The 22,850-nt window shown below is 45.6% G+C and overlaps 1 protein-coding gene across 1 annotated transcript; it reads right to left on the bottom strand.

Moving 5' to 3' along the window:
* Window positions 1-12,822: 12,822 nt before the first annotated feature.
* On the bottom strand, window positions 12,823-20,730 carry Sfrp2 (secreted frizzled related protein 2). Its single transcript, XM_051199047.1, has 3 exons — window positions 19,798-20,730; window positions 17,494-17,574; window positions 12,823-14,007 (listed from the first exon to the last, which is right to left on the bottom strand). Exons 1-3 carry the CDS (start codon window positions 20,297-20,299, stop codon window positions 13,703-13,705), a joined length of 888 nt encoding a protein of 295 aa, XP_051055004.1. The 5' UTR covers window positions 20,300-20,730; the 3' UTR covers window positions 12,823-13,702.
* Window positions 20,731-22,850: the final 2,120 nt, after the last annotated feature.

Below are 22,850 nucleotides of genomic sequence, written 5' to 3'. Positions count from 1 at the left end.
GCAGAAAAGGGAGGGAGAGAGGGAAAGAGGGGAGAGCAGAAGATGAGAGAGGGGGAAGAATGAGGAGGGGGAAGAGGAAGAGGAGAAAAGAGGAGGAAGGAAGAGAGAAGGCCAGAAGACTGGAAGAAGCTGAGGGGAGGGGAGGGGGAGGCAGAGAGAGGCTTCGTCCTTAGCTGTTTCCCGGAGCAGTCTATTAGAACAGTCTGAGTGGCTGCCCACATACTGAGCTTGAACTCCCATCTTGGACCTTGTTTCCTGGGCCCACTGTTCCTCCATCTTTGGTACTTCCAAAGATGACAAAGTGGAGAAATTACACAATGAAGAGTATGCAGAAATGTAGGTCCTTGGGGTAGTGTTCTAGGACCCGTAAGGTCCTTTGGGAAATCATTCACCTTCAGAAGACATCTTTCTCCTAACCCTTAGTCCTGCTCCCTACACACACTTGCTGTAAATTTACAAAAACAACAGAGAAACACAGTTAAGCCATCAAGTCTAAAGAATGTGGCTCTCTTGATCACCTACAAGTAGTTACTAGTATAGATTAAATGGGCAACTAGATGGGCACATCTCTGCCATTGGGGAACTTACTACCTAGCAGGAGGTAGGGACATATAAACGTCCAGGGACAACTTGTGAAGGTCAATGCATATGCTTGCAGCTTAGCTCTTTCAGAAAGACTATGACAATTCCCATTCTCCACTCATTCTGGTATAAGGGGTCTTGGCTGGGGCATGAAGAATTTTCTTCATGCAGCTGCTGTTGACTACCTCCAGAGATTCCCCTGGAATAAACAAGGTACCAATAGTGTCCCAGGTGAAGGGAAGAGGTTTGTGAAGGTTCGGAGGCTATAGAAGTGCAGCAAATGGAAGCGACCAAAATAAAAGCAATGGTTGACATAGAATGCTGTCTGCCAGGTGCTACACCAAGTTGTCTATAGCATCAAGTCATCCTACCCTCCCAGACAGGCATATTCTTCCCAGTTCCAAATTAAAGGATGGAGGTTCAGAAGCTTGTTAAAGTGTCTGAGGGCATACCTTGTGATACAGCACTTGTCTATCATGCAAAGCCCTTGGGTTCCATCCCAATACTGGGGGAAAATGTTCCTGACACTAACCTTAAAGTTAGTAGGAATTTGAAGCCTGAGAAGCTTGAATCCATTGCCTGGGCTCTTAACCACTCAAGGGAGTAGCTGTGAGAGTCTGTATAAGTTGTATTAAACAGTGTGGATTGTGGCCTCTGGAGAATGAAAAGGAATGTCCAGTTTTAAGTGAAGGAATTTGCTAGATTTGTCTCTTGGCTACAAGGATGGGAAGAAACAGTTAATGCTGTGACTCAGAAAGACTAATCAGAAATCACTGTAGTTTCTGCAGCAGATAACAATAGCCATCAGATGCCTGTCAGGAAGTGTGTTAGGGGGAGGGGATAGAAAGATTCAAGCAAAACTCAGAGGTTTAGGTGATGGGATCTACAAGGCCTGGCCTGTTGCTAGTGCAGCTTAGCATTTAGTTAGGGAAGTGCTGCTGTCATTACTGAGAATGGGCAAGACAGATGTGGGGCAACTGAGATCCATTAAAGCAGGTTGCATCCCTACCCTAACTTCTGGTCTGCCTTCTTGGGGCAAAGGTCAGCCCCCCCCTCATAGTGCAGAATGCCATCATATTTAATTTATCTGGATTTTCCCAAGTCAGTCAAATAATAAGACATTTCTAGATGAAAACAGGATTTTTTTTCCTATAAAGTTTGTTCAATTATCATTACTGGGTTCTGGCTTTCTGATTTGAGAGTCTCTTTCCTTGTTGGTGTCATAAATGTCTACATACTGCACTGAAGACACAGGGAGACACAAAGATGGTATCTTCTTTCTCGTTTCATTTCAACAGCCATATCATAACAAAACCCCAAAATAACTTTCCATGGTACTTCCCTGAACTTTCCATGGGGCTATGGTTTGCAAATACTGTAGTCTTCAATAACACAAGGGGTGGTTTTGAGCTGGAGTGACCTGATGGAAGTTCACTAGGTCATGGAGATTTAATGTAGTACTTCCAGTCCACTGGTTAGTTTTTGTGAGAGGAATTGTAGTGGTTTGAATAAGATGGACCCCATAGGCTTATATACTTGAGTACTTAGTCTGCAGGGCGTAGCACTATTTGAAAGTATTAGAAGGAGGAGGAGGAGGTTGTCAGAGTAGATGTGGCCTTGTAGGCGAAAATGAGAAAATGTATTACTGGGAGTGGGCTTTGAGGTTTCAAAAACCCAAGCCAGGCCAATCCCTCTTTCCCTCCCTCTCCTTTTCCCTCTCCCTCTCCATACTTTGCCTGAGGATGAGCTCTCAAGGACTCCAGCATCATGCCTGCCATGCCTGTGGCCACGCTCCGTGATGATAATAGACTAAACCTCTGAAACTGTAAGCAAGCTCCCAATTAAATGCCTTCTTTTATAAGAGTTGCCATGGTCATGGTGTCTCTTCACCGCAACAGACTGGTGGCTGAGACAACTGGTCATTATAGAAAAAGGAAGGTTGGGCCCTGAATTTCTCCGGCTTCTGGTCTCGCCATTGTGATGCCACCCACCTGAAGCCTCCTGAAGGTCCTCCTTAGAGGCTGAACTAATATGACTGCCTGATCTTGGACTTTCAGCCTTCAAAACTGTTATAGAAAGCCTCCTTTCTCTAAAAAGTACTTAGGTAGTTTGTTAAAACAAGAGGAGAGACTGGTATAGAAGATGGATTTGCAGTGTTGTTTCCCAATCAAGTAGTTTGCAGTAGACAGCATATTAAACTCTGGACTAGATGAACAATTTTTTATGTTGCTTGGTGCTAGTATCTTTAAAATATTAGATTGCCTATATACCCTCCTGTCATCCAGTATGTGATTATAATGATGTAATGGAAGAAATGAGTGAATGTGGTAGAGGTGTTGGAAAACACAGTGGAGATTAAGAATAGCTAGCTAATCTTACCATGTTTGGTGCAGGAATAGTCAGGCAGACCCATGGAACAGAATACAACCACATGTATTTTTGGGGAGCTAGTTTATGGGGAGGGAAAGACCTATCCATGTGAGCAGTGATGTTACAGCAGGGAAAGTTAAAGTTTAATGTGAGTGTGAGGAATTAGAGCTCTGGATAGGAAAGGTTACATTAAATGCGAGGCAAGGACAGACACCTCACCTTTAAGTGAAGGGCCTTGCTAGATGGCTTAGCAGCATGATGACCTGAGTTTAATCTCAGTGATTCACAGGGCTAAAGAAGAGGCGTGACTCACACAGGCTCTCTCCTGACTCAGGGTGTGCCTCATAAATAAATGAATAAATAATAAATATAACAATCTTTTTTTCTTTTTTAAAGACACAAGCTGCCTTGCCTCTTTAAGGCAATTTTAATTTATCTACCTGATAAACGTGCTAAAAATCTGCACGAAAGTCTGTCATCCCAGCTGCAAAGAAGGCTCAGGCAGGAGGAGCACAAGTTCAAGTCTCTGGGGGATACACAGTGAGTTCACACAGCCTGGCCATCTTCCTGAGATCCTGTATCACAACAGAAAGTCCACAGAGGACTGGGGGTACAAAGTAGAGCACTTGCTTGCTTAGCACGTGTAGGCTCAAGTATAAAAAACAAAACAATCAAACAGACAAAAAACCCACTAACCAAAACCCAAAGCAAATGTAGTTTTAAAAATGTCTGGTAGGAATTGGGAGAGGATACAAGCCAGTTGGTAGAAATGGAAGGTTTTGTAATTTCAAGGGCACAGTTGCATTATCATGGATGGGTATTAGTTGGGAAAACACTTGAGGAACCATTAGACTTTAAACTACTTGTTCCAGCTCCTTCCTACCCATTCTCTGCCTGTTAATTCTCCTTTCGCCTGACTTTCTGGGGTCAATCCAACTGCCTTGGGCTGACAGGTCCCTTGATGGTTAGATTTTGCAAAAGCCCTTCGTGTTATTTTACAAATAAAATTTCCTTCCATTTATTCCTTTCCTTTTTCTTTCTCTTTCTCACAGTGATGCAAAATGTGTAACTGGTTAGCATTAAGCTAATCAAGCAGTTCCAAATGAGCCAGGTGCAGCACCGGGCACTTGGAAAAGCCCAGGTGAAGTGCAGACATCTGGTGGAGCCCCTCTATGAACAGGAGATTTGGTGTCTGTTGGGGTGGGAGCATGCCATCCAAAGTCATCTAGGCAGTTAGAGTTGAAATAGCTTGTCTGGTCTCAGTTACCAGTGTGGAAGAGCACTTAGGGTTCTGGACTCTGATTCCTGGGATCCAGGGGCCAACTTGTGCTTCAGTGGGATTAATTGCCTACAGGATGGGACTCTGAAGCCAATCTCCAGTTTAGGTGAAGGAACAGCTGTATAGTCCTGATCAGGCTCAGCCCTCCATTCTGATCTCCCTCCCCCCTCTCCCAGGCTGCTCTGTGGATTGTGGATACCGTGTCGTCTTTTGGGGCAGACATTGGGCTCTTAAGAATTGGTCTGACCCCCAACCCCTGGTTCTTCATTATAGTCCCAGTTTGCCCTGAGCCATGAGCCTGACTGTACAGACCCATTGGTGCTGGTGCTGTTTTTTTTTTTTTGGAAGTCTGCTTTTGTTTAAATGTTGAGAACCAATGCAAAGGAAAGATACTCAACTTTATTCCTTATCTCATTCTTTAGTTATTGGTATTGTTTTTTTCTCCCCAGCTAAAATGTACAGGCCTTGGCCATCATATAGTCTTGTGTGTGTGTGTGTGTGTGTGTGTGTGTGTGTGTGTGTGTGTGTGTGTTTGTGCTCGTGCACATGAGCGAACGTGCAGATGTGAGCATGCCCTTGTGTGCCCCCATATGCTGGCCTGTAGCCCTCAATTGTCATTTATATGCTTGCATCTATGGGGAAAATGCATTCTGTCTTTCAAACCACAGCCTTGCAAATGCACTTTTGGAACACAGTCTGTTTGTAAGCTGGGGCCCGACAGTATTAACAAACAGCTCTTGGCCTAGGGCAGCCTCACAACCAAATGACATGTGGTTTAAGGTTCATGTAACAGCCAGTTCATTTAAATAATGCTAGCTAGACCCTGGGCTTTCAGGTTCTCCGGTTTCTGGGTAGTTTAGAGTAGAGGGCAGCAGTGTCTTTACTGTGACAAGGGCGGGTGTGGTGTGCCCACTCCCCAGGAGAAATGCCACATTCCTGCTTTTAATGGCTTGCCCTGCAGGTTTTTAGGACCCAGGCTCTTCCGAGGGCAAGCTTTTCAGTTCTGCTGAACAATTGATCTTGAGAAAGAAGAACTCCTTTTAAAAGGCAGTCGTTTCAAGCTTGGAAGTTCAGCCAGGGTCATTCTAGTTTACGGAGTGCAGGGGCCCCCGCAGGGGGAGGGAAAACCACATTTCAGCCCTCCCTGGGGCTCCAGTCCCTCCCCTCACCCTGTTTTCTTTTTGCCAGCGCCTTTAACATGTCTCCTCTTCACTAAGTTAGAAGCCAGACAGCCCATTCCAGGCAAACTAGTCCATTGACCTAGCCATAAAAAGAGTTGATCTTTCTCATACACTCACAGTTTGCCCAGGCATTGTGCTAAGCATAGGCGTGTCTCATATCATTTCATCTTTGGTGGTAGTTGTCACTGCTTTACAGCATGATCAAAAGAGAATGCATAGCCACATTCAGGCTGTTTCAGCTTCCTGTGTCAAAGGCTCTGGTGTGGGGGTCCTGTATTTAGGTCTTGCCTGTGTATCTCCTGTGCTTCAGGATTAATTGCCAGAATCACTGTTCCCCCAAATTCATACTCTCATGAAAGAAAAATTAAACAAGGCCAGCTATAGACTTACCAACAGGAGGCTGCCATTCATTTTGACTACTAACACACATTTGATCTCCTACTCTGCTTCCTACCAATGAAAATAGCTGAAAATTATCACCATCATCATCATTAGTATCATCATTTTCACACTAAGGGGAGATCCAGGGCTGCCTGTGTGCTAGCAAACTCGATGCCACTGAGCTCATCCCCACTCCAGGGAACAGAAACTTCCTGTAGTGCCCACACCTAAGGGCTCCCAGGCTACCTCTCTGCTTGCAGAACATTCTTCATTCCTTATTTAACTCTGGGGAAGTGCCACCCCTCATTTCAGGGCCTGGCTGCCTCTGTTCCCTCACTGATCTTTTCAGACCCCTGTGGCAATACACCACTCAAGCCTTTGCTCTCTCAGTCCTTTGCATCTGCTTCAATTCTAGATTGCTAAGTATTCAAGGTGTTGGTGTGTAGAACATTCCCCTTTGGGTTTGAGGTGGGCATTCTGAAACACAGTGGATTCCTGAAACTGTGGGTATCACCTAAGTGCATATAAAAGACCATAGGTCATTCTCAGTGGATCTAATAACTAAAATAACTAAAGGAATTAGTAATGGACTAGCAGGTGGGCAGTGTATACAGTGTGGACATGGTGGACAAAGGGGTGGTTTATGTCCTTGGCAAGACATCCACAAAATATTTTATTTATGTGCTTTAATGAAAAAAGATTTCAGATGGTTTACAATTTTTAAACTGGTGAATTGTTTAGCTCTAGAATTTCCCACTTTATTTTAAAGCCACAGTTGACTATAAGTGATTGAAACTAATCAAAACAAAACCGTGTGTGTGTGTGTGTGTGTGTGTGTGTGTGTGTGTGTGTGTGTGAGAGAGAGAGAGAGAGAGAGAGAGAGAGAGAGAGAGAGAGAGGCAGAGACACAGACAGAGAGACAGAGGCAAAGACATAGGCTGTGAAAAGTAGAGGCTATCTTCCAGTCAGCTTTCATTGGCTCTGTCCATTTGGAGCCAAATCAAATTGGTGCCACTTCTGGTCCAGGCCTCTTACTGGCATTTGGAGGGGGAGGAAGCACAGATGGTCCTGTTCAGCCCATCACCCGCAGAGGGTCCTCTTAGAATGAGAGAAGGCTGTTGATACTATGGTCACACCCTTTTCATATCTACCCATTCCAGAACCACTGAGGACTGCACAGGGTTATGGACTGCAAATAAGAAAAGGGGCTTCTGATGTGCCCTCAGCACAACCCCATGAAGTTCAAAATGAGCTACTTAGTGTACAGTGACCCTGCACCATACATCTGTGTGGGCAGGTTCTTATTTTATAAGAGCCTATTAATGTTTTGTAATGGGCATGTGATATAGCTATGCAACATGTATTACCATGTTCTAGTTAACAGTGGATTCTGAACTATTGTGGTCCCATAAGATTCTGTGACCTACTGGCAGCGTAGCTGTCTTGGTTTGTGTGGGTTCACTGGGTGATAAACATCGATAAAGTTGCCTGGTGATGATTTTCTCAAAATACATCCCTGCTGCTGAATGGCATGTTACTGTACTTCTTAGATCATAGCTTGTTAATTAGAATATATGTTTTTGCCCTCACTGGGAGTTGTTCTCTGACATGGTTGGGAGAAGGAAGTCAGCACAAAGGGCAAAGCCTGGGCCTGTTCTATTTTACTTGCTTTCATGTCCCTATAGAAAATGGTAATCACTTATATGTTTTGCCAGGAGACAAATGGAAACACAAAGCTAGGGATAGAGAGCTGATGTTTGACAGTAGTGAATCCTACAAGAGTGACTATGAGTTGGTAACTGGAAACAAGAAGAAGGTACAGAAGGTGCTTACACACTGTGTGATCCACCCTTTTAAACTTGATAATGCTGTGGCTTTTTTATAGATTCATAAACCTGATCAGTCAACACTAGTGACTTCAGAACACTTTATTACCCCTCAAAGAAACCCTGAGTTTGTCAGCTGTCAGGATTTATTCCCTCCTTGCCCTCCTATCTCATGGCCACTACCAAGCCACTTCTATCTTTGTGGTTTGCCTATAATGGATGTTACACATAAATGTAATTCTATACCATGTGGGATTTTGTCTGCTTTCTTAGTGCTGTACTTCCAATATTCATACATGTAGTATGCCTCAGCATTCCATTTCTTTTTGTGGACGGATAATATTCCATTTCAGGGACACACAACATTCTGTTCACAAATGCAGACTTAGAGGTTGTTTATACTTTGGGGCTAGCATCAGTAATGATACTATGGAGAATTGGTAGGGAAATATAGGTCAAAGCCACATTGAAATGCTGCTTCACACCCACCAGAATGACTGGCAAGAAAAAGCTAGATAATGACAAGTTCTGGGGAAGATGTGAAATTCCTCGCACATTGCAAGCAGAATTGTAAAACGCAGCCACTTTGGAAAATGGTTTGACAGATCTTCAAAATTCTAAACACACAGTTACTGTATGGATCACCAGCTGTGCCTGTTGATACATATTCAAGAGAATGGAAATTTATGTTCACAAAGAGCACACTTGTTTCCAATCTCAAACACATCTAGGAGTGTATGAATTCCCGCATTTTTGTGAGTTTCTCAAGCTTCCTCGGTCCTTCATTTCTACTCCCACCCATTGCTGTTTCAGGCAATCTTTTCAGGTTTGCTGGGGTTGGCCATCTCTCCTGAGCTGGAGGATGCTCTACTGCTCTTGTGTAGTGAGTTCACGAATTTCAGAGCAAAGCAGAAAAAGATCGGAGCCTAAGTTGATACTATTATAATAGACTCACAGGTTCAGTAGGTGGTGTGCAGTATGATTAGAGGCCTTCCAGGCACAGTAACTGTGGCCTCTGTGTCCAGATGGCATCACAGAGTAGCAAGTCTTTGGGTCAGATAGCCCCAGAAGGGGTAGTACTGTGCTAGTCAGCCTTCTCATTGTTGTGACAAAATACCTGACACAAACAACTTAAAAGGAAAAAAAACAAAGGTTTATATTTGCTCATGGTTTTAGAGGGTTCAGTCTGTCACATTGGGGAGCACTTGGTGGTGTAGAGAAGTTTACATCATGGCAGCCAGGAAGCAGGAAAAGGAAATTCAGGAAGAGACCAAGCAAGATGAAACCCTGAAGACACCTTCCCTATGACCTATTACTGCTCTCTTCCAACTCGGTTCCACCTCCTGCCTCTCACCACTTCCTAATAATGCATCATGTTATGTGCCCATCAGGGATTAGATCAGAACACACGTGATCTACTCTCTCCATGATGCCCATGGCTGGGTTTACTAATGCAGCACACATTTCCCCACGCAGTCAAGTTGAGAGCTGAAATTATCTGCCATAGGCAGTGCAGCCTCTCTTCAATGTTTTAACAGACGGCATTCTGCTGCGGGTCACTGACATTTCTTGAGTGATCCTAAACTTGACCTGAGCCAAGCATTCTGTTTTCTACTCTGGTTAACGAGTCTTCCCTCCCTCTGGGCATCCCTGAAGACTATGTCCCTTTGACACCATGTTGATGGTTGTACTTCTCTTCTTTAGTGGGTTCCGAGTCCCTTTGGAATGCCTGCCTTCATATTACCAGACTCTGGTACAATTCCTTTAGAATAAAGGTGGGATAGGGCAGAATTGCTGCAACTACACTTAGGCAAGTGCCTGGCTTGTGGATATACACTTGATATATATTTAATGATGAACGAGCCACTGTCAGATAATAGTTTGTACATACATAATGTGTTTCATAGGCAGAAATCACACAGTTCAATCCTGAAGACTCAGTAACTGCATAAGGGAAATATAAGGCAAAGGGTAGTGGTGAGGGTTTATGCCTGGCTTTGGCTTTCAGTGTTGACACTGCCCCTCACCCAAGAACTCTGAAGACCTGATAGTGAGTGAGCTGTCAGGTAAAATACTCAGACATTATTGTTCGATAAGAAAACAGGGAATGGGAGATGGATAATATTTTTGGGTAACTGAGCCCTTTGTGCTATGGAGTTCAGTCTATTGAACTGTATTTATAAGCAGTGCTTTTTATACTTTGTGGAACTTGGAAAATCCTATCTAGTTATTTAGTAAAGGGAAGAGGAACAAGCTGCCTAGGGATATATAATTTTAATATTCTTTAGCTTTTCCGTTGAGGCCAATCTTCTACTTTAAGTGTTTAAGCTTCTACACAAGTCACAATTGAAAGGAACTCAGAAGTTCAAAGCCCTTTCTGATTCCATTCACGGAGGCACAGTCATGTTTCCCTTTGCCTACAAAAGAAATCTGGTGGTTGCAGATGTAATTAAGACTACAGTCACAACCATTTCAAGAATAAATAAGCTGCGTTTGCAAAATAAAACAACAGCCATAAAATCAAACACAAGCCTATCTGCTCTTCTTCAAATACACCCTGTTGTTCGTGACTGTATCAAATATGGGAGCAAGAAGAATAGTGGGCAGAACTGGGAAGTCCACAAAAAAGATGTCCATGACAAAAAAGCACACAGCGGCATGAGCTAGAGTGACTGAGGGAGTCTCTGTCTGGAGTCCAAGATTGTGTATCCTATTATATAAGTATGTAACTTGTGGCTTGTTTGGAGAGAGAACATTCAAATAGATTGCTTTCTTCCAAGTTTGTTTGCTTGTTGGTTTTGATGTGCTCTATTGTTTCCCAGGCTGGCTTTGAACTTGCTGTGTAGCTGAGGATGACTTTGAACTCCCGATCTTCCAGCTGTGGCACCTCCCTTCCATCCAAGCAGTCTCTTTTCACCACTTCTGCTGAATTGTGTCTATCTCCCCTCTGCTTCTGATTTATGATGAAGTGATTTTTTTTTATTCACTATTTCCTTCCTTTGTCTTTTCCTTATTTTTGTTCTTTTCCTGATCCCCAAGTCTCCCAGTTTAACCATTTGATCATAGTTCTGTAGAGGGCAGGAGGTCCTTATGTTCACAAAAAGCACCAGGGAAGCCAAAGTCATTAAACTTGCATCTTTTTTTCCCCCCAGATGGAAAGATATATACCTATTTCTGCCCAGAAAGTTGGGAATGTATTTAATAACCTGATAGTCTTTTGATATCAGTGGAGCCAGGCCTCACACAAGTCCCCCAGACTACTACGTTTATTTCAGACCCTTCCCAGACTTCTGAGCATTGTTTACCAGTGAATAGAACCCATTTTTATGGAAGAGGTAACAGGTACTTTGCAAGGGAGTTTCAATGTAGTCATGTCTTAAACTTTATTGTGATGAATGTCTCAAGGAAACTTTTTGACAAAGTTATACTGTATTGAAGCATGTTAAAAATAAACTGTTTGGGATTAGACTCTAGAAGGTTGAACCAACACTGGCCAACCAAGTTGTGTTGAATTGGATTTCCTTCTTGCTTCATTTGGATTGTTACTTTGCCAGCCACATAGCATTTGCAGGAACCATTCCCACCCCCCCCCCAACAAAGTTCCCTGGTACTTCTGGTTATCCTTTGTGGGTATCCATCCTTGAATTTGAGGACCAGATGAAAAGTGGAATCAAGTGTTAGTGCGGAGGAAAATGAAGGGGACCAGATAAACTGTGCGGCCCGGGCAGTAGGCCAGAGCTTGTAGAGTGAGAGGAGTGTTAAAATACTGTTAGGTGAAGTCCTCACAGGGCCACCACTAAACATGTCAGCACGGGGGCCCGAGAGATGACTCAGGCTAAGAGCCTGTGCTGCTCCTGCAGACCTCTCAAGTTCACTTCCCAGTACCCACATTGGGTGACTGGCAACTCCCTACAACTCCAGCTTCAGGGTATCTGACACCATCTTGTGGACCTCTCAGGCACAGCACTCTTACATAGAACACACACACACACACACACACACACACACACACACACACACACACACACACTATGAGAAACAAAAATCTAGAAAGTCAGAATAGACAAGGATCTACTGTGCTTACATTACCTGAACTTTATCTCCGACAAGTCACCAGTTTTGCAGCTAGAATCTTGGGGCTATTTATTCTTCTTCATTTCGTCACATGATCTCTATAAGGAAAAAGACTAATGTCTGTGTCCTTGGTACCTAAAGCACGTCTGGCACATTGTCAGCAAATATTTGCTCATTACGGACTTGTGCAAAGGCAAGCCCCTTATGTTTCCACAGTGCACTCACACCCTGAGCAGATGGCAGAATCTGTTATCTCACTGGCTTGAATGTTTTTAGAATCTGCCACCTGGTCTTTGGGCCTCAGTGTCATGTGCTGGCTAGAATTTTGAAGTAAATTTTATAATAAAATAATGAAGTATATGGACATTGCTAAGGACTGTTGTGTCTCTCCAAAATTCATCTTAAGATCCCCAGTGAGTTGGCGTTAGGGGGTGGAGCCTAGGTCATGATGACAGAAATGAGACTATTGCTCTTATTAACCAGGCCCAGGCGAGTGTTTTTCACCCGCGTTGCCATTTTAGGAGACAATGAGAAGGAACCAGTTATGAAGCGGAGAGGCTCCCCCAGACACTGAATGTGCTGGCTCCTTGACCTTAGCCTTTCCAGCTGCTGGAGCTGTGAGGAACAGATTTCTGTTATTTATTAATTGCCAGTCTAAGCTACTTTGTCATAGTGGCCCATGGGGATCGAGAAAGGCATTTATGATGGTTTGACTCTTATCCTGTTTTTCAGCACCCTCTCTCTTTATCCTGGCTTCCAGTGGTGTTTTCCAAGCCCTGGCTTTCTTTACTTCAGGGCCAGAGCTTAAGTGGGGAAGGAATCACTAAGTTCACAATGGCTGCTCTTTCTTACTATTAAGAATCTCCTGCATTGAACAGCAGGATTGTGAAGCATGTGACCCTGCAGTTCAGAGTCACATTGCACGTAACTGAACGGCTGAGTCTCTGCCGGTTACAGGAGCAGCAGTGATGGAATCTGACTGAAATGTGAGGTACATGCTAATGCTGGAGGAGGCAATTCCTAATAAAACACTAGAGTAGCTGGTAACTTCAACCTGCTGGAGGGAAGACTGAGCCTCCTGAGAAAGAAGTAACAGAAGGTCAAAGGAGACATGACAGAAGACAAAGAATAGGTATAACAGGATGTAAAGTTTATATACAAAGAATATAAGGTTTATCTGAAATATTTACAGTGTTGGTTAAAGCAATAATTTTACAACTTTTTGGGGTAAACTACCAATGTATATTACAGGTAAGCTACAATGATTTAATTTGCAAAAATGAGGAAAAATAGAGTAAAAAACGTTTTAAACCAAGTTTAAAATACTCAAGTCAATTTATAAACTGTATTCACTCTGCCCTTTATTTGAAGGCATCATGCAATGAGGAATGGTTAATTGTGCTCTTATAAATTGAAGTCTGTAGCTGGGCTGGGATGCATGCAACAGTTAACGTTAATGAGGGTGTAAAATGAGCAATGAAATGTCTTAAGACCTAGACACGGAGGCTGGAGCTGAGGAAGATGTTGAGATAACAGCCAGCTTTATCTCAACCCACAAGTGTAGTCTGGGACCCACAAGGGTAGACCACAGAGAAAAATGAAACAATTTGCCGGACACGGCAACCTTAATGCACAGTACAAACCAACGGACTGACCAAAGAAGGAAAAATGTCCCACAGGTCACAGCACTACTTATTCAAAACTAACCTTAAAATGAGTTGTTTTAAAACTTCATAAAAATAGTCATGATTTTATTAGTTTGAGTATTTCTACAAGATCTGGATGGGCTTTCGCTTTATGTGAAAACAGCTATCCATTTCTGAGGCCTCCTAAGGCTTCATAACTCAGGAAATGTTAGGGACATACACATGCAAGAGGCAGGGCAAGCTGCTCCAAGTTGGGGCTGGAGCTTTCGGGACTGTGCTTGGGGAACCGGAAGTGAGTTCGCAGAGCGGAAGTGGTCCATGGAGCCCAGGGCCTGGCCGGTCAGAAGCCACTCCACTAGCAAACTAGCATTGCAGCTTGCGGATGCTGCGAGAGATGCGCTTGAACTCTCTCTGGCCCTTCTGCCACCGCTTCACCGAGGTGATCACCAGCTCCCCACCCTGTTTCTGTCCCATGACCAGATAAGGTGCGTTGATGTCGTTCATCTCCTCACAGGTGCACTGCAGGCTGTCTTTGAGCCACAACACCGATTTCTTCAGGTCCCTTTCAGACACACCGTTAAGCTTGTAAATGGTCTTGCTCTTGGTCTCCAGGATGATTTTGGTGTCTCTGTTGATGTAGGTTATTTCCTTCACTTTGATTTTCAGTGCTATGAAGACAAGAGGGGCAGGAACAACACAAAACATGAGTTACGACGAGGGAGAACTATATAGATTGTTAGCTTTGCTGCCTATTCTGTGCTTGGTCTGTGCGAAGAAGAGGAGTCTCCCATAAGCAGAAAGACTGTCATGCTTTGGTCCTGGGAGCAGTAGGTGGCTCCATTTCTAAAGTTCCAAAGCACTGGCTCGGCATTTCGTTTCAAATCAGCTCAGCAAATGACTCTCTTAACTGGAGGAGACTTCAGCATGAGGAGAAATGCCTAACTCGGAGGTGAAACATGAGCCTCTCAGGCTGCAAACGTTAAACTGGGTTTATTGTGTCACTGAGGTTTCTGGACAAACCTGTGAGGAAATGGTATCACAGTCCGTTTTCTGAGGGACAGATTATTGGGGAAGGAGAATGGATCTTGCAGCTGCTTTTGATTTGGTAAAGTAACAAGGAGAAAAAAATATGCAAGTCTCCTTTTTAAGAGCACAACATGTTTAGCCATAAAAGTGTTTTTCTGCAGACTTCATCCTCATGTGTTCTTGTTTGCCTGGCCAAGGCTAAGGCATTTACAGATCATGTATGTACTGTTTCCAAAATGTGTATGTAGGGTCATTAGAACGTTAAGACCAAAAAGTAGGTTGTTTACTATAAAAGACACGTTTTATAGCCATGAACACTATGCTTTGGGAAATACACACACTGGGATTAAATTTCAGGACCCTGCACATGCAGGAAGAGGATAGAATTTTCAGGTTAGCAAGGGTCATCCCATTAAAGGCTCATTAGTATACAAAGATGCAAATTGAGAGACGTGTCCATGACTTGTACCAGGCCACCCAGGTAGCTTGTGTCCTAAGCTTAGTCCCCAAACCTCTTTCTACACTACCACTGTGTTCTTTTGAGGCAATGTCAAATTCCTGTCCTTGTGAAGCATTAAGTTGCTCAACCCCAGTGTGTCCTAAGACTCTTGGTGCCACTGACAGCTGTAATAGATGACACGCATGTATGACTTCCCAACTTTGATGGGGTTTAATGCATTGTTTAAATTAGTAATAGTGGGGAATTTTGTGTGTGTATGTCTTTGAGGGTTTCTTTCCCTTAAAAAAAAAAAAATCAGACAGGGAACTCAACTGAGCTGGCTTTCTAGTCAAAAAGGAAATGGTGGGTACTTAACCCAGTAAAGCAAGGGTGCTGTGACTTGGTAAATGGCAGTTTTGTCTGATTTGGTACTCATCTGAACCACAGTACTGACTCCTCAGAGTTTAAGGATTAAGCCATGTGGGAACATCACATGTTCTTGTAACTCTAACAGGGGATGAGAAGCCACTATAGGGGGTGAATCGGACTGACTATACATTAGCAGAGTGTAGTCTCTAACATAGGTGAGGCCAGTGCAAGGCTTTATCTGGTCAATGGGACACTCTTGAGCTTCAGACAGCAGAAATTTCATCACTCTGAGCTAGTGTCAATTACCCTAGGTGTGTTAATTGTATCATGGGGAAAGTGGGATTGTTCCTTAGACTTGAAGCTGAAACAAAACATAGGGAACTAAAGACCCACAATAACATTCCTTCTCTGGAAGGTGTGACTGGGGACCCAGGGGGGTGGTAGGAAGCGTAGGTGGCAGGCCCAGGCCCAGTGGCACACAGTGTAACCTGCACTGTGCAGGTAAGGAGGGGTTTTCAGTGTGGTTGGGGCGGGGAGTGCTGTGTCTGTTGATGCTGCAAGTTAAATAAGCTCTGTTTCTCAGCCTGTCCCATCTCCTTCTTCCCAAAGAGCAGAGGCAAAATGGAATAGTCCTTCATTGTCCCTACTTGGGGACAGAAGCAGAGCTCCTGGTTGCTACACTGTACAGCATGCTCACACTCCTTCTTTGGCTCAGACCTACATATGGCATATTTAGTAAGTGTATCTTCTGTGAGGTAAGCCACAAGGCAAACAAGCGGTGTGTATGTGTGCATGTGTGCCTGTGGTCTCCTAAATGTATCTGCTTTGGAGTCCCATGGAAGTCAGAAGAGAAACCTTCTGTGTAGTAGCACGAAGAGCATAAGCTCCTTGAATTGTCAGTTTTACGAAATAATAATCTGACTTGTGGCAGTAAGGGATGGAGGTTTGGTAAGACTCTCTGAAAATTGTCCATTTTTGACATGCCCACTGGTCCTGAGATAGTTTGAGGTCTGTGTATTTGAAGGCAGGCAAATGAAGCTTTATGGGTGCCCCTGTGCAGCTCCTCTTACCAGGAAAAGTCAGTTAGGACTTGGAGCTCTCATTCAGTGTCTTTTCTCAACAGTGTCGAGTCTTTCCTTGTCGGGGGGAGGGGTACAATTTAGGACCTAGTCAAGGTTCAACTCAGGACACTTCCTGCAAGGATCTGAAGCTGATGAAGAACAGTGACCAGGATGGTTCACAATGCTAGAAAAGTGACTCAGCCTGAGATTTCAAAGTGGCAAGGTAACTGTCAACAGTGGTAGCCTGGACCAGTCTCCTCAGTCTTAAGGGTTTAGTGTGCAGAAATGTTAACATGGATTTGTTAGACTCCGTGTTGTTTGATAGACCAGTGGCTTTCTCTACCCACCAATACTTTCCAACTTTTAACTGAGTAATACCCTTAAGGGATGCCAACCCCTCTAATACAAACAAAGTTGTCTATCCTTGGAGTAGGATTAAAACAATAGTGCATTCTGGGTGAGGCAGCTATCTGGATAAAGTCCCTGGCCACTGTTGATTCTGATTTTGACTTCATCCCCTGTGTCTAGCTAGTCTCCCTAATTTACCTGGGGGCTTGAGGATGGCTGGTAGGTGCAGGTAGTGTCTTTTGCAGATAGAGTCTCTATGTTTCCTCCTGTGACCCCCTAAGGGGAGTGACTTACTGTTTGTGCTCCTTGGCTAACATCATTCATGTAATACTTGATATGTCACAAGCACCAGGGCATTATGCTCATCTAACTTGGAAAGCTTTTTTCTTTTCTGGCTTTTTATAGAACAGTGACAAATGTGTCACTCTGTTCTACCAATAGAGTGAAAATATCTTTATTTGATTCTAGTGTGTTTATTCTGGGCCAGTTTAAGGGCTTGAATCCATTTTGCTGAGGGTCATACGTGCTTTCCTGTTCTTGGAGCACATTTTAAGGGATTGAAAAAGATACATGGCATAGGATTCTGTGTGTTCACACACACACACACACACACACACACACACACACACAAAGAGCCAAAGAGAGATTATAATATAGCCATTGTGCATTGGTAATCTGAGAAATCCCCACTTGATTATTGTTTAAGAAAACAGTGAACATCATCTGATGTAACTCAGTATGAGACAGTTACATATGCTAACTAAGAACCAGTTAGCTAGGCAACTTTAGGGAACAGGAGATGTGATCATGTCTCACCTAGCTTCATGGGGAGACTTTCTTACACTTTTAACTTTTCCTGGTAAATAAAACTTGGACGGATGTGAAATCTGTTGGTGGTGGCAGTTACTTACCAAAATCATTTTTACAAAGAGTTTCCATTATGTCATTATCATCCTCGTTTTTAGTTTTGCAGGCTTCACACACCTTTGGGGCTGGAAATGTGAAAGACATCTTTAGTGAGTTTGCTTCAACAGGAACAGCAGGTGGCGTTTGTAAACAACTCAGAAGGATGAAGCCAGACCAGAGCAGCCATTGTCCTGTATGACCCCTGCTTCTGTGGCCTCTGCAAAAATAGGACCTCTCATTCCTAAGTGCCACACTTCCCATTTCTGGTTGGGTGAAATGGGAGTGGCTGGATGTTCTGCTTTATTAGCACTGACCACCAAATGAAAAGGGCGTTGTGGGCAGTGGGTAAGTGTGTACTTCAAGGTGACCCAGAGAGGCTGTGGTTTTCAGGTCATTATCCTCACTCCTCAGATGAATTCAATCAGTCTCGGGTATCTAAGGAGAAAGTGCTAAAAGTTCCAAACCCCGGAGGAGCTTGGGAACATGGCTGACCAGAAAGTACAGTGGAGAGATGGTTTTCACCTACGGGATATGCAGAAATCCCTTCTGCTCAGCAAAGGGATAGGTGGTGGCAGGGATCTTTTGCATATATTTTCCCATCTGGGCTGGGAAGGATGGCCAGTGCTGTGGCCTTGGGAACCTACAAGGCCTGCTTGCATTTTGGGAGCACATCTCAGTAGTTCCCACAGCCAGCTCTAACTGGTTCTCCTTTACCTTCCACTTCCTGCCAAATTTGTGTTTGACTTACAGTTTATTTCGTTATCCCCCTAGAACTCCTTGGTACAGGTGTTTGATGCCAATCCTATGCAAGCAAACAAACCTGGAGACAAGCTGATCCAGATGAAGGAAAACTTTCTGTGGGCTGTGTCTGAGCAGACCCAGGGGTTCTGTGTCCTCACACAGCTATCAGTCTAACACTGGTGTGAAAGAAGAAATGTTCATGATGAAAAGAACATTTTTCCCTCTAATTTATAAATATGCCCAATGCTATCTTTAACATTTAAGTACAATTATATATGTTTTCACCAGTAAGAAATTGTATTTTCACACACACACACAAAACCCCTTCATGACTCATGATAGAAAAGTTACCCGATTTTTTAAAATAACAAAGAGCAAAATTTGCAGCATACTGGCTTATTTTGAAGAAGGAAAGCGAATTTTGAGAAAACACTCAGTGTATGTTTGGTTGATAGTAGGAAGAAAAACAAAAGCAACCCACATGAAACTGCCTCAGCTCTACCCAACCTGGGAGAAACGCTCACAATGAGGAGGCTCAGAATGTATATGAAATGCTACCAACCTGTATTGGTTACTCCATGGTATATGTTGGACAAATGTCTGAAAAATGCCAAACATTTGCAATAAATTAGAAACCTAACCAATAAGATGATTGCAGACTCATGGTGCCTGCCAGGAAAGATTGCTAAACAACTTTGTATTTTCTTTAACTAATGATGTCTGCAGGAAAACAATTAGAGATTGAAAGGGAGATGCTGCTGAGGCCCTGAGCCAGATTAGGAAGCCCCCTTTCTATTTCAGGGGTCCTAAATCAGCTCAGACACTTTGTGTACTTTTTCCTTTCAGGAAAAATATCAAGAGCCCATGAGGTTTTCATTGCTTTGATGGTTTTTGTTTTTGCCTATGAACTCTCTGTTTTCTAAAAAATTGGGAGCACTCTTTTGCATGATTTTCTCCAGCTAATTAAAACCACTCCTAAGATAAAAGCTGATAGCGACATAAAGATGGTTCCTGGAGATTCCCTTTATCCCCTCTTCCTCAGACACCTGGGCAGTTAGAACCCATATCCCGTGTTTCCATTCAATCCCACCCAGTTTTCGTTTTAGCTCCAAAACCTAAATTGTCAAAGGACAAAAAGTAGCTCAAAGGGCGATCAGTGTGTAGCGTGTTAGCGTGTGTTTTGTCCAGGGGGCCAAGAAGGTGCACAGAAGGGCTGAGCCTTTGGCCTCGGTGCTCATCTCCAGGACCCGGCCATGGTAAACACGTTCAGAAGCGTGGCTGCAGAGCAAACATCTTCAAACAAGAACTGGCACTTTTGTTTGGTGTTCTTAACTCCCTAAGGGGAGCTATTATGACCAGGGAGGGGGTCTTAGCACAGGGGTGGATATCTCAAGTTTGATACACGGTATGGCAACAGACTAGGGCAGGGAGAGCTTCTGCCATATCTAAGGCTGGAACCCCCAGCCAGGATGAACCAAGATGTGGAGTGGAGGCTACAGGGTCCCCTGCCCCCAATCCTAGCACCTCTGGCTAGTTGGGAGTGGGTGGAACGAAGAGGGAAGGCTTACCTTCCTCTGTTGCCGGCAGAAGGTGGTCGCTGCTAGCGAGGGGGATGCAGAGGTCGTTGTCCTGCGGGAAACGGTCGCATTCCAGCATGTCGGGCCAGGGGAAGCCAAAGGCGGACATGACCGGGGCGCAGCGGTCCTTCACCTGCACGCAGAGCGAGTGGCACGGCTGGATAGTCTCGTCTAGGTCGTCGAGACAGACAGGGGCGAAGAGTGAGCACAGGAACTTCTTGGTGTCCGGGTGGCATTGCTTCATGACCAGCGGAATCCAGGCGCCCGCCTGCTCCAGCACCTCCTTCATAGTCTCGTGGCCCAGCAGGTTGGGCAACCGCATGTTCTGGTACTCGATACCGTGGCAGAGCTGCAGGTTGGCCGGGATGGGCTTGCAGTTGCTGCGCTTGTACGAGAAGTCGGGCTGGCCGAAGAGGAAGAGCCCACGCGCTGAGCCCAGGCAGCAGTGCGAGGCGAGGACTAGCAGCAGCAGCGAGCTAGGGCCCCGAGGCATCGTGGACTAGCGACCCCCGGGGGGGCGGAGGCGGCCGAGTCGAGGAAGCTCGAGGTTGCCTGAGCCGGAGCTCGTCCCGGACCCGCTCGCTCTGCTCGTGGGCACTGCAAAGCCGGCGGCACAGAGGGCGAAGTCGGGCACTGTGAAGTCTGCGCGGGCAAGGCGCTGCAAGCCCGCGCGCAGCTCCGGGGGGCTCGACCCGGGGGAGAAGAGTGAGCGGCGGCTGGGGCCCAGCCAGAGTTTTCTTGGCCTTTTTTATGCAAATCTGGGAGTGGAGGGGGAGCAAAGGAGGAGCCAGCCCGGAGAAATCTGAGGAGGCAGGTCACTACTTTCTGGAGCTGGTTTTGAGTTGAGAATGCCCCTCACGCGCTAGCTGGCAGGAAATTCGGGCTGCGCCCCCACCCCGATGCAGCAGCCTCTGCGCGCGCGCTCTGGCAACCTCCTTGCAAGCTGACTAGTGAGGCCCCTGCATCCCACTGCGCGCGAGCGGAGAGCGAGGCTGAGCCGCCTAAAGTTGAGGACACGCGTGGAACAAAGCTAGGAGCCTCGCGGCTGGGTCTGGGCTGGAACGTGTTTCACGTCTCGCATGGACTGAACACTTACTGATGTGCTGCAGTCCTTACGTATGAGCCCTGCGTCCTCGGGCAACCACGAGCCGGCAGTTTTGGGCTCTTTGTGCCCCTGGTTTCCAGTCCAGGACTGCATGCTCAAGGCTGCCCGGGATAACTTTGTTTCCTCTCGAGTCTCCAGCCGAAGTTGAGCAGGCTGGCTCTTGCAGTGTGTTTGCAATTTCTTTCGACTCATTCTGAATAATAAAACGTAATAGTAATGAAGCATCGAGGTGCTATTTTTACTGGGGTGTCTATAGGATTCTGTCATCGTAGAGAATTTGTCAGACTCACCAGAGTTTGCCCCCCATTTCTCCCTTTTTTTTTGGAGAAGAGATTTTGCCTTCTGAAGGGATGTCCATTCTTGAAGGCAGCTCGGGCTGTAGCTCAGGATTGCCTCGGGATAGGCCACCAAAGCAATAATTGGTGTTTATGAGTACTAGGGACAGGAGGCTAACAGGTTGGGAAGGAACGGGGCAAAGACTCCTGCCTAGAGATTCACAAGAGCGTGTCCTCAGCACAGTTGGCTCATTCATTCTATAATAACCGGGGACACCGTTCTGGTCACCGAATGTGAGACGTGAACCAACTGCTCTTTATGAATAGGGAACCTAGTGCAGGAGGACTGTAAACGGTAAGAGGATGGAGGCCAAACATGAATGGTAAGGTGCTAGCCCAGGGGAAGAGATTAAAGGAGGACTGAGAGACTGTGTGGGCTCGCACGCGTGCAGGGGGAAGGAAGCTCCTTTCCCCAAACACACCCCTTGTTTTAAGAGTCAGCTTCCTTTTCAGCGGACCTTGTAGGTCCTGGGAAGTGACCCCCCTCCCCCGGAAAGCGATCCTCTTTCATATGTAAGATGGGTACATTGTTATAGCTTCCTGGACACTTAGAGCCATCATCAGCAGGCTCTGGTCACTGTTGCCCGATTTACATTTCCATCCTTCTGGACGGTACACTGGGGGATCAGTGGCTAGCACATTTTGTGTCCCCTCAGTTTATAAGAGGTTAAGGAGTGATGAATGCCGACAAAATACTATTCCCTACCCGCTCCTGGTAATTGACAACGCAGGCAAACATCCGGAGTGAGCGCACCTTTTGATTCTCTAAAGGTCCAGCTTCCATTTCCTGCTCTGTTGAAGAAAGGCCGGGGCAGCTTCTATCCAATTGGCTAGGCCTTTCCGTGTCTAACTGAAGCAGTCAGAGGCTTAAAAGTCCTTCATCCTAGATACAGACCAGTTTGAAAATGAGCCACATAAATACAGACAGGTAAAATCACGCAGCTATGCAGAGCCTGGACGCTGCAATGCTAGTACTTGGACCCGGGGGTGGGATTCAGGGCTCTCTAGTAGCCACTGCTCGTGGTCCCAAAGCACTCTCTTGGGGTCACCTCCCGCCTGCAGATCCCTTGAGTGGGAGTTCAAGAAGCCCAAAGCCAATCCGCCTAGTTTGAGTCACCGGCTTTTGTGTTCAGGCGAGCAGCAGGCTGTCCATGCGCCTGGCGCACTCTGGCGACTCCAGGCATTGTTTGGGGATCCCGCGCCCGTCCCGCTCGTCGCCAGGGGGCGCCCGAAGTCGTACAAGAGTCTCCCGCGCCACCAAGCGCAAGGTCTAGCTCCTGCCCGCCTGCTTGCCTGGCCGGCAGAAAATCAGGAGGCCTGTCTCAGACCCTTCCAACATCGGTGCCACTCAGCCTGGACCCCAGCCGGCTCCAGTAGCATCCTCTCTGTCTCGAGTCGTGCACCTTCCTTTCGTCCACGACCAGCACTCGATGACCGTCCCTAAGGGGATTTCTATGTGAGTTTACGTAGCCCGGAGGCGCGAACTCCTGGAGAGGCACGCACTTGACACGCCTGGGTAAGCCCAGGCTCTTCAATGCTCCCCCGGAGGAAGCTTCCTGGTTCACAGGTTTCCTCCTCTCCTCACCATTTCTCCAAAAACATCA

The sequence above is a fragment of the Phodopus roborovskii genome, unplaced genomic scaffold, assembly GCF_943737965.1.
Source record: "Phodopus roborovskii unplaced genomic scaffold, PHOROB, whole genome shotgun sequence".
Lineage (NCBI taxonomy): Eukaryota > Metazoa > Chordata > Mammalia > Rodentia > Cricetidae > Phodopus > Phodopus roborovskii.
Note: the sequence above shows the minus strand (reverse complement) of the source record. Positions and strands in the feature narration are given on the sequence as shown.